General features: G+C 41.1%; 1 protein-coding gene across 3 annotated transcripts; it reads right to left on the reverse strand.

Annotated features, from left to right (window-relative positions):
• Positions 1–1,065: 1,065 nt before the first annotated feature.
• spi1b (Spi-1 proto-oncogene b) lies at positions 1,066–9,005 on the reverse strand. 3 transcript variants are annotated; one of them, XM_047581247.1, is made up of 6 exons: positions 8,610–9,005; positions 7,975–8,062; positions 6,487–6,641; positions 5,345–5,449; positions 4,237–4,387; positions 1,066–1,848 (listed from the first exon to the last, which is right to left on the reverse strand). In XM_047581247.1, the coding sequence occupies exons 1-6, from the start codon at positions 8,649–8,651 to the stop codon at positions 1,535–1,537; spliced, it is 855 nt and encodes a 284-aa protein (XP_047437203.1). In that variant the 5' UTR covers positions 8,652–9,005; the 3' UTR covers positions 1,066–1,534. The 3 variants fall into 3 exon arrangements, with proteins under 3 accessions (XP_047437203.1, XP_047437202.1, XP_047437204.1); XM_047581246.1 differs by having other exon boundaries at positions 6,487–6,683; positions 8,610–9,002; XM_047581248.1 differs by lacking the exon at positions 5,345–5,449 and having other exon boundaries at positions 6,487–6,683; positions 8,610–9,000.
• Between the last annotated feature and the right edge of the window lie 2,256 nt (positions 9,006–11,261).

Here is an 11,261-nt window from a genome sequence, read left to right on the forward strand (position 1 = left end):
TCGGGTGCCTGCAGAGTGTCAAGATGGTGATAAGTACTGGGTGACAAGTCACTTCACCTCCCTCTGCCCTGCAATAAACCTCATTGTTCCTCATCATGCGCCCTTTATCTTTTCATCTACAACAGAAGATTACAGACCTCACCGATTTTTTATCAGGTCCATGCGCAAAAGTTACAATACAAACGTACATTTACAGACCATTAATTGATTTACAACCAATTCTTAACAGTTTTATAGTTTATTTATTTATTTGTTCTATAATGTAAATAAGTGGGACACAGTGGGCGTTAGTTCATCTAATTAGTCTTTGTGTTTTTCTCCATCCATCCATTAAAAATGTATTACCGCCAGCCTTCACGGCTAACACACAGAGAGACAAACAACCGTTCACACACACACCTACGGCCAATTAAGAGTCACCAATTAACCTAACATCAGTGGTTTTTTAGACCCTGAGGAAGCACACGTAGGCACATGGAGAATATGCAAACTCAAGCAAGTCTGGACCTTTGTTGCTGTGCAGCAACTGTGCAATGTAAATATACTGTAAGACTCCATATGCAACGTGACTGCTTATGTATGTGCAGTCAAAGTAAAAATGAAACTCTCTTTGACATTTTTTGCTTTCCGCCCTGTGCGATTATTAATTATAGGAACAGTTGTACGTTTTGGGAAGTAAGGTGTCGCACGGCTTGATAACAATCTAACTTCTGAACTATTTTTTTCATAGAGCTGGATTTTGCAGACAATAATGCAACAAGTTCTCAGAATCAGATTTAAAATGGAGAACAGAAATGGTTGCTTTTACATTGTGGCTTTTGAAAGAGTAAACCAAAGACATGCCACCCTGCTTATTACCAGCCGTCACATCCGAACCAGTGAACAATGATGTCACGAACAAGACTTAAAAGCAACCGTATAAAATATAGTTTACCGAGCACAAAACAATCGGGCTTTGTTGTCTCGACTGAATTTCATTACTGAATTAAAAACATTTCATGGTGATTTTTGTTTCTTAGTTAGTCATTGTGTGCAAATTAAATTGTAAATTAGACTTTTTTTCTCTTTTTTTTTTGGGTATTATACTTTATTACTTTGAACAAGATGATTTAACAATTTACAAACAAAAAAGAGTAGTTGTTTGTTTCTGTGTGGCGGTCAGAACATTACATGGCTTTCAGTTCCGTCCGTGGCAACAACGTCACGACGGATGAGACTCACAAACAGGATAATACTTTCTGAAACAATCCAAGTCCACGGCCAGTCCCTCGCCACCGGCCGTGGAGTATTTTGGCACCCAGACGTTCAGTTCGTTGACAGGGTCCCCGTCATGTTTCGGAGGGAAGAGTCTTTGTTTGGAGTCCATAGTTTCATTTGGAAATTATCTTTCGAGGGACGGATCCGACTGTACAGAGATAATGGTGCTACTCATATAATGCTATTAATCAGACCGAGAGTGATTACATATCTACAGTAACAACAGAGACGAGTCTTTTCCAGTGTTCAGATCCCGTCGTCCCGGCCTCCCTCCTGACTACATGTAGGGCTTCCTCTCCAGGTGACTCTTCCCCAGCACCTCGTCGCTGAACTGGTACGTCAGCTTCTTCTTGATCTTTTTCACCTCCCCGGTTTTGCCGTAGTTGCGCAGGGCCCGAGCCATCTTCTGGTAGGTCATTTTTTTGCGGTTGCCCTTCTGGATCCCCCAGCGGTGCGCCAGGGCCTCCTTGTGTTTGGAAGAAAACTGGAACGTCCCTTTGTCTCTGTCCACCCACCAGATACTGTCCTTCATGTCGCCGTTCCTTAAAAGGTCCAACAGGAACTGGTACAAGCGGATCTTCTTTTTGTTGCCTTGGGAAAACATCAGAGGGTTGCGTCAATTAGATTTGATGATGATTTTTGATAGCTCACAAATACAGTTATATCACTTAAATACGAAAGAGTAGATTTGAAAAAAAAATCTGTTTGTCTGATGGAGGATACGGTGCACCTTTTAGAATCGGAATCAGATTACTTTATTAATCCCGAGAGGAAATAACTTTTCATTATAGCAGCTACTACTCAAAGTGAACCAGTGTTCAGACCAAAGAGCAATGTAGACCAGGAGTCTTCAACGTTTTTCAGGCCAAGGATCCCAAACTGATGGAGAGATTAAGTAGGGACCCACTACCTACTATATGTGTCCTATATTAAACTTGGCCTAATGTTATTTATAAATATATATTATTATTATCATTATTTATGTTTACAATACACACATCAATGTAAAAATATCTATAAAATCTATAAAAAAGTATAAATGAACACGCGTTCCAAGTTGTTGCTGTAACATATTATTATGTTCAACATGGGGTTTGAGACCCCTAGCGGGTCTGTGGAGGTACTGCAGGGGGTTCACAAAATCTTGCTTGATTAGACATTTTTTGTATATATTTTTTGTCCCCCCACAAATTTAAATTTCGTTAAATACACATTAATCTATTATATTTTAGTAAAGGTATGAGGGAGGGAATATTGAATGTAAAAATGATAATAATAATAATGTATATTCATAAATACCACTTGTTTAATATTGAACACATATAGTAGGTATGGGGTCCCTACTTAACCTCTCCATCAGTTTGGGGTCCCTGCTCTATAACAACAGTGAATATGGGAGTATTGCACAATGGGAAATAATTGCTCATGGTGAGTCCACAGTCCAATAAATATATAAAGAAATATGTACAAGTATGTGAAAAGAAAAAAGAAAGTAAAAATTAGTTTATGAATTTTCAGGTCCTTAACACAAAAAAAAACTCTACAGATCAGTGAAATGACTACACAAGTTTTAAGAAATAACAAAAGATGTAAACTCCATGACTCATCTTTTGAGTATTTTCAGTTCACAGATAAATAATTTGTCAAAATGACCAAAAAAAAAAACTAAAAAAACTAAAAAGAATTTGATCTGAAAAGTAGAAAATATCATTTGTGACCTCAGCTCTCCACATATCTGCTCTGTACGTCAGGTCTTGCACAAGACACATCTTAATTGTTTCCATTATTTATTTATTTTTTTTAATGCAATCTGAAGCTCCGTGTGCATTGATCTCCCTAGTTAACCTTGAGTGGAGGATGCTAATGAGACGGACAGATGGTGTCTGCACCCTGAGATCTATGGCGACTTAATTATCTGTCTGCTCTCCATTCATTTGCACTTCTTGTATAATCTAAATGCACGGGGAAGCGGGCTGAGAGCGCAGATAGAAAATAAAATTGCATTGCATTAACGAAGATGCAAAGGTGCAAAAAGAACCAGTGTTAAAAAAAAAAAAAAAACTCGTGCAACTTATGCAAAAACAGACATATGATGCACACTTGACTAAGGCCGCTGCTGACGCTGTTTCCCCAGACATGTCTGAGGCTTGGTGGCTCCTGTTAAAATCCTAAACTAGTCAAAAGAGGAAGTGCATAAGCTGTTTAGTAAGCCAACAAACCACAGTTGACTACAAAGACAAAAAGGGAGCGAGCTCCACAGGCATAGGAACTCTGTCGATACCGTTGTATTCGACTTAACAAACCATTTCACCAACCGTGCTGCTGACTGTCACATTTGTGCAGAAGATCACGGGTTAAAAAACTAAACAAAAAAACAAAAAAACTCATGGACGGCCCAAAAGACGCCTCCACTGATCTCCGACATGGAGGGAAAGTCTGTCGCCCTATTCTGGTCCACAGACGACGCAGTTCCCACAATCCACCACAAAAAAAAAATCCATCTGAGTACCACCCATCATATTTACAACAGCTAATAGCTAAAGTGTCTTTCTCTCCGTGGCCCGTTTCCGCCCAAGATGCAAGACCAGCATTAAATTAAAAAAAGCAGTTGTGCAACTAGTGGCTCATTCTAAAAATGCAAGTTCAGTCGTCAGCAGAACGCGAAGCTGACACCAAAGCAAATGACAAACCAGAAATCCCTCATCCAGAACAGGAGATCTCATTCTAGCGTGCAGAGTTTCACAATGCCAACTCATAAACTTTAACACATAATAATAATTAAATCTTTGATCAGTGGGGACTCAACACATGTTTCACGCTCAGAGTCAAAAGCAGATGAATCTCAAACAAGAGCACTGACTAATCATTTTTACATATGTAAATCTTCTGTATTTCTACATCTACAGCGTCCTAGATGACTGAGACGTTTTTGTCCAGAGAGGTTTCTTAAAGACAATAAAAGTAAACCTGCTTCCTTACCCAGCTCTCCTGATGTGACATAAGGGACCCTGTCTCTCAAGCACTCCTCGTCAGACACCTCCAGCGGGGGACTCCGTCCTCCGTGGTCCTCGTCGTCGGAGCTGCGTTGGGACACGTGCTGTTGGTACACGGTCCGGGGAAAGAACGCTACCTGCAACACGTCAACCAGAAGTCAGTCACTAACTTCACCTGGAGGTCACAGGTCAAATGAAAACTAAAGGCGGGGGTACTGAGCAGAACCCGGCCCGCTGGAGGCTCCAGGCCGGGCATGAGTTTGAAAAGAGTATTACATTTACAAGCCTCGCTCTTTTTCATTTCCTATTGCTGTACCTATTTCGTCCACTGCTCTACTGGTAGCGGACGCAACACAACAACCAGAACTAAACAGCAGATACATCATTGAACGTTGTCATAAAGTGCTTGTTCTTCTTTGTACTAGAATAAAGGGAACCATCTGGAGTTATTTCTGGCTTATTATGTGGCACATATTATGTGTACGTGGCCCCTGAATGGAAAACAGTTTGACACTTCAGGTCTAAGGGTTAAAAAAAATCATCAGATGATAAGATTATTGCTCCTCAAGGTTCAACACTTTCACTATCCCACAATATCCCACAATCATTATCAGTGCAATTATATATATATATATATATATATGTGTGTGTATGTGTGTGTGTGTGTGTGTCCATTGCGGGACAAATAAAGTTTTTCTAATTCTAATTCTAAATGAAAGTGTATGTGGGGTTTTCCTTTAAGTGAAAATCTACGGTGTTTTGGGTGTAACTGAACATGAAACTGAGTCTTGATATTCAGAAAGTATCGATCTGTATTTTTAACCTTTTAAATTTTCAAATTAGGTTCAGAGTGATGTTTGAACACATTCCCTTGTTCATGGATCACTGACACTGACCCAACCGCATGTTATTATGTGCAATCTAAGCCCTGTCATATGACATATTCCTGTTATTTCTAATATTGGAGAGGTAAACAGTTTAATTAAATTTCAGTTATTCTATTCTAAAATCCACTCATTAACATATTTATATTCAGCCTCCATTTCTCATTTTGGAACAGACATTATGTTTAAATTTCCTACGTGTTGACGTACCTGACACTTAAAGTATATTTTCATCTGGTTGCTGACGTGTGGTGTACAGCGAGCGCCGGACAGACACCAGCACTGACGTATTGGTTTTGTTTCTCTGTGCTCGCGCTGTAAGTGAAAGAGTAAAAAATACGTCTCTCTGCATGAGCTGTGATGTGTGGACGCTGCTGTAGCTGCATGTCCGTGGCGGACAAGACGTGAATTAAATTTGTGAGAACGTGGTTATCACATTGTATTTTCATGTCACATTTTTAATTGATATCTTAACACCTTGTCTTTTTTTTTCTTCTTTTTCTTCAACTTCTGGAGCGCTTCAAACTTTTTTTTTTTTTTTCGCTTTTATGGTAAAAACGGCCGATGGGAAATTTCTATTGCTCACAAGTGAAAATGTGACCTAGTGTGTGAGCACATGTTCTCTGATGTAAGCATTAATCTGTAAAGTTATATGTCATAATTTAGGTTTTTCTACTAAAAAAAAAAAAAAAAAAATAAAAAAAATCTGTATCTGACCTCTGACCTCACTTCCCGTAGAAGAAGTGCCGGTGAGTTCAGCCTGACACCGATTTCTTTTTAACTAAACGCCTGTGACCTGTAGCTTTCAGATTAATGTGTCAGGAGTGGGGCTTCGAACTGAAAGCAGGCGGCCCAAAACCAAAAGGCCTGTGTTCTAGTTCAATGGTTCACAACTGGAGGCCTGAAGATGCAGATGTGGCTTTTGACAGAGCTGATCCTATTCAGAGAAAGTGCTCTTTATATACAGGGGAAAGAAATAGAAAACCCCCAAAATTAAAGTGCTTCTTGTAACTCAAAGATTCACTTCCTGATTTTTTTTTTTTTTTTTTTTTTTTTTTTTGTCACAGGACCTTGAAAGGGTTTCAACTCTCCAGAAGTTAATCCCAACTGTGCTGAGTTTGTGGATGCTAATATGAGATTTAGACACACGAAACTTTCTGTGTGACATTCACTGTCTGTCTGTTGGATATTTATACCAACAAAAGCAACAATAGGGGCTAATTAAGGCCTTAATTATTCACTCAGGAAAGTCCAGTCTTCACTTCAACTGTGACTAATTACAGATGTTATTATGTGATCGTCTGCCCTTGACTACAATGCAGCGTCCGGTTGGACAGAGTGTCTGGACTTACCGGCTGCTGTAAGACGTGCGCATGCGCTCCGAGGTTGGGATCCAGCAGGTTCTCCGCCTCGTATCGTATGGGCTCGTGTCGTATGAGGCCAGGCGGGTGGAGGGCAGGCACGCTCTGCAGTTCTGTGAAGTTGCTTTCTTGGAGGTTTTCGAACTCTGCGGGGTGTACGTGAGGGTGAGGGTGGTAGTCCCAGTGATCTAAATAGATGAGGTGAGAAACAGCATAATGGCCACAGCCTTTTGTTGACTCTAACAACGTGGTGTGCTTTGCCGTCTCGACACTTGCAACACGCAATATTGCAACGAAAGTAAAAAAAAAAAAAAAAAAAAAAAAAAAAGAAGACGGAAAGAACCACAAGGAGACAAAGTCAGACACACAGTTTCATGCAAAGCTGTAAGAAAATAAAAGAGGGCTTGATATGGAGTGTTGGTGTGAAAGTTTATGTTTGCTGTCAGTCAAAAGGAACTGGCTGCTTGTTCACAGTGCTTGGGTTTGCATCGCCTGGGTGGAATCAGAAGAATAACTGAGAATTCAGCATGAAGCTCTTTCCTGTTTGCTCCCTCATTAGCAGCGTTTGCCACAGCCGTTCACTGTGCACTCTTTTCACTACAGTCATCATGGTTTTTATTTATTTGACATTTTTTTTTTTTTTTACGTCAAATCACACGTGCCAGGCTTTTAAAAGTTTATCAGGTGTAACCACAGAAAGGGCGGTCGGGCACCTAGGGGTCGTGAACAAGCAAATGCATGCAAAACACAACGTGGAAACTAAAAAAAAAAAAAAAAAAAGGAGGAATCGACGCCTATCAAAGATGAGCACATCCACTGTAACGTCGGGCAATTATTTCTACCCTGGCACGGCGAGCATCTCAACGCCAGATATTTTTACCCCAATGACAACTGAAGCCCCTCCACCCATTCCCCCATTTAAGATGTTTTGGTGCAACATTCAAAACAGTTGATTAGAAGAGAAAGTAAAGGGCTCCTCTCTTGTATCAACATAACCCCATGGGGGGAAAGTTGTTCTATGTCTGTAGTTCTAGCGGCCGAAAGAAATGGCATCTGTTTCCTGTGTTCCATACGCCCTAATGTCTGCGTTCCAGCTGCACACACACACACACACACACACACACACACTGCAGCGTTTTCATGCACCAGAAAGTGTGTGTTACCACATTAGGCCACGGCAGAAAATGACAAATAACCAGACAGGGCTGAAATGAGTTTACGGATCCTTAAACTTTCTTTTGTTTTTGTTCTTAATGAAAAATCGAACCGAGTGAACTTTTATAGGAATGAATTAGTCACTTTCTCGTGTCGCCACCACAGTTAGCATCATACGTTTTGCATTTAATAAAACAAAAGCAAAAGAATAAAGCACTGATCACTGCAAAGTAACAGATCAGGTGGCTTCTTTTTTTTTTTTTTTTTTTTCTTTTTAAATATTCACCACATAAGAGACATAATAGATGTTGAAGTAAAACTCACCTGCCTGGATATCTGCGTCTAGGACGTATGGATTATAATACTCAATTTGATGCCTGTAGATCTCAGGGTCGTACATTTCTTCTGTGTGCTGCAAGAGCAAATTAAAAATGCTCTCAGACACAACATGTCATGAAAGGGATCTTTGACTTGGTAGTGACGGCAGAGGGAACACATATAACGTAAATATACACATGTATGTCATCAGATATATCATTATACATTTAATCCTTCAGAGTAAAGGACACAGTATTTACCCCTCCGTGTCTTTTCTACCTCTAAACGTCTTTACATTCAAATCAGACGTAGTCTCGGTGTAATAATAATGATGGCAATCCCTTTTCTTGCCTTTACACTTGTGAAACTCTCAAGAAGTTCAGAGTTTCATTTTCATGTCGCTCACAGTATAAAAGACTCTTACATTTTGTGCCCTGTATTCAAAGTGTAAGTAGCAGAGAGCACATTAAGTCATCTAAAATATCTGCTGTTGTGGTCAGTCCATGTTTGTGGCTGTCTCCGTGTTCCTGCCGCTTCAGAAACCCACCGTTCCGGGGAGCTTTTTTCTCTTTGAATTTCTTTTTGAGAGCCCAGGCAGCCTCAGGATACTTTAAATAATAATGAAATAAGACGATACTCACAGGCGGGATGAGGTAGCTCTCCATTCTGTACGGATGCAACATGGAGACCTCTTCTCCAACCGACCGACCGACCGACTCTCAGACGCTTTGCTGGCAAAACGCGCTCCTTTCAAAACTTTTGCAGCACCATTGCACAATGTTTCAAAATTTCCTCTCGCTCAACGTAAAAAACCCAAAAAATGTCTCGCTCTCTCTTAGTGTACGGCAAAAAGCTCGGGGCCCGGGCAGCTCTGAGAGGCCTTCAGTCAAGTGTCAGTGGATAAAATGAAATAAACAAGGCCCGCTGTGTGAGTGTAAAATGAAAAAGGAACTTTTGACTTCTGTAAAAGTCGTGTGGGTGGGAGCAATAGAGTGTGTCTGCAAAAGGTTCCTGGTCATTGATGATTTGTCAGGGGAGACCATGAAACTTTTTATCAGGTTCTGTACGCTGTCCCCTCCCTCGGCAGCCAATCATCATCGAGGGCTCTCCTCACTGTCAGTTTCTCCCTGCAAAAAAAAAAAAAAAAAAGAGAGAAAAGAAATGTCTCAGAGGTGATAAACATGTGTTACAATGATGTTTGATGTCTTAAGTGTTGCTGATTTTATCTTTTAAAGCACGTTTCATATGTCAGCATGTAAACATATGCAGGAAGAGTTTAGTGCACATGTGTAAGGACGCTTTAAATTAGTTTTAATATCATTTTTACCACATGAAGAGAATGAATGACTGGGCAGAGGAAGAAGTGCATTCAAACTCAAACTCTTATCAAACAGCCAAGGAGACATGTTATCATCCACCGTCATTTCTTAACCGTTACTCTGCAATAATCCAGCAAATTAGTCGATTAATTGAGAATAAGGGGAGGGAGGGAACGAGGGAGGGGGGGTTCAACAGCAGCATTGCAGGACTCGACACAACAAAAGGACAGTATTTATAGCCGCCTGCTCTGTGTATGTGTGTGATGCGATGTGCCACGCTGCTGTAAAACCAGACCTGAAACTCAAAAATGACTAAAACCGCTTGTTCTGGAGATGTAAACAGAGGCTTGTTGAGGAAAATGATGCCCACGCGCAACCACACTCACACACGCGCAGCTGGGATACAAGATAAAGGCGGAGTATCTGTGCTGGCGACCACACTGAGGTAAAGGGAGATTATGATTATCATGCAGAGAAGATACTGTTAAAGCAATCCCTGATTGGGGAGGGAAGGAGGAGGAGGGGGGAGGGAGGGGGGTTTAACTTCCTCTGCTTCCAAACAGCAAAAACTAGCAAACCGAGAAAAGTTCTGATTCTCTAATCCGCCGTTAAAGCGTTTTCTGCGCGTTCACAAGGCAGCAGGAGCAGCGGCTTCGAAGCTAAATATACGGGTTTCCATTCTCTGAACAGGTACCTGAAAATAACCCCCCCCCACCACCACCACCCCTCCCACTCCTCAACCCCCCCCCACCACCACCACCACCACGGGCTGAAATAACTGTTGAATTGTACAGTAACAGTGCAGCACAAATCTGAGTGGGTATTGTTAGAGCCCGCTGTGCAAGAGGAAGAATGCGGCTCTGTGATAAGACAGTGAGCTGAAAATATTACTTGCTTCAAGTCAGATCAAAAATACTCAAGTTTATCTTTATGCTCAAAACAGGGTGAGCGTGGAGTGCAGAGCGGCTGCATGCAGAAAGTACGGCCGCCCTGAAACGCCAGTGCACACGCTCGCGTACAGCTGCAGCGGCCGACAGAGGCAATCACCAATAATAATAATTATAATAAAAATAATAATAATAAGTTTTATTTACGCTGAAAAACATCATTTCAGAGCCCAGTTTTCTGCCTTTAGCAGAGATCATAATATCTATGTTTGGGGCTGTTAAAACCATGCAAGACTGTGCCAACACCCCCCCCCCCCCCTCCTCTCTTCAGGCCCTCGTCTTAATCACAGCTGCCTGAGCAGAACGGACGACGCATTTTTTATTATTTTTTTCCGAGAGTATTAATACACAGGGTGAGCATGCACTAAGGCCGGTACTATTTCCATCGCAACTATTTTCAGCGAAGTCAAAACACGTTGATGGTGAAAATTCTCACATTTGATCATTTGACAGTAAATAAAGTTAACGTTGATTCAGTTTAGTGCTGCCAAACAAACCGATGTTTACGTCGGCAGAGATGACTCTGCAACATGTGAACACTCCTCCACTATTAAACGCTGTTTCCGTCACTTTAAAAGGAAGTGTTTGTTTATTTCTTCTATTAATGCTCAGGTTCTGCAAAGCTAATGGCAAAGCAAAAGTATAATTTTCCATGAAAGGAAGTGAAGTAAAAGTATGATACTGCATAAAAAGTACAAGTAATTCTTCACCCTTATTTCCTTACTCAAAAGAGTCAAAAGAGTTTTTTTCAAAGCTCACTTACTTGAGGGGAGGGGCCTCTCTGTGGATCATCCCACTGATCAGTTTGGGACCTAGTGAATTTAGAGGCCAGGTCAATACCTTGTGCTGTTCTTCATGTTTTTTTTGGTTTGTTTTGTTCTTAAACCTTTTATTTGTGTGTGTCTTTGTGAGGCTGCATCCTGCTGCGCATCCAGGAGTGTCATCTCTGTGGGGTGGGGGGTGTCTGGTCTGGTCTAGGTGGGTAACATCCACATGAATGAATCCCAGGTCCAAAACTTTCCCAGCA

This window comes from Mugil cephalus, chromosome 3, assembly GCF_022458985.1.
Source record: "Mugil cephalus isolate CIBA_MC_2020 chromosome 3, CIBA_Mcephalus_1.1, whole genome shotgun sequence".
Lineage (NCBI taxonomy): Eukaryota > Metazoa > Chordata > Actinopteri > Mugiliformes > Mugilidae > Mugil > Mugil cephalus.

Coding starts and splice junctions, on each gene's coding strand:
- spi1b (XM_047581246.1), bottom strand. CDS start 8,651: ATGTTGCATCCGTACAGAATGGAGAGCTACCTCATCCCGCCT. Junction 8,063..8,609: donor AGAGCTACCTCATCCCGCCT/GTGAGTATCGTC, acceptor TTGCTCTTGCAG/CACACAGAAGAAATGTACGA. Junction 4,388..5,344: donor AAATATACTTTAAGTGTCAG/GTACGTCAACAC, acceptor GACGTGTTGCAG/GTAGCGTTCTTTCCCCGGAC.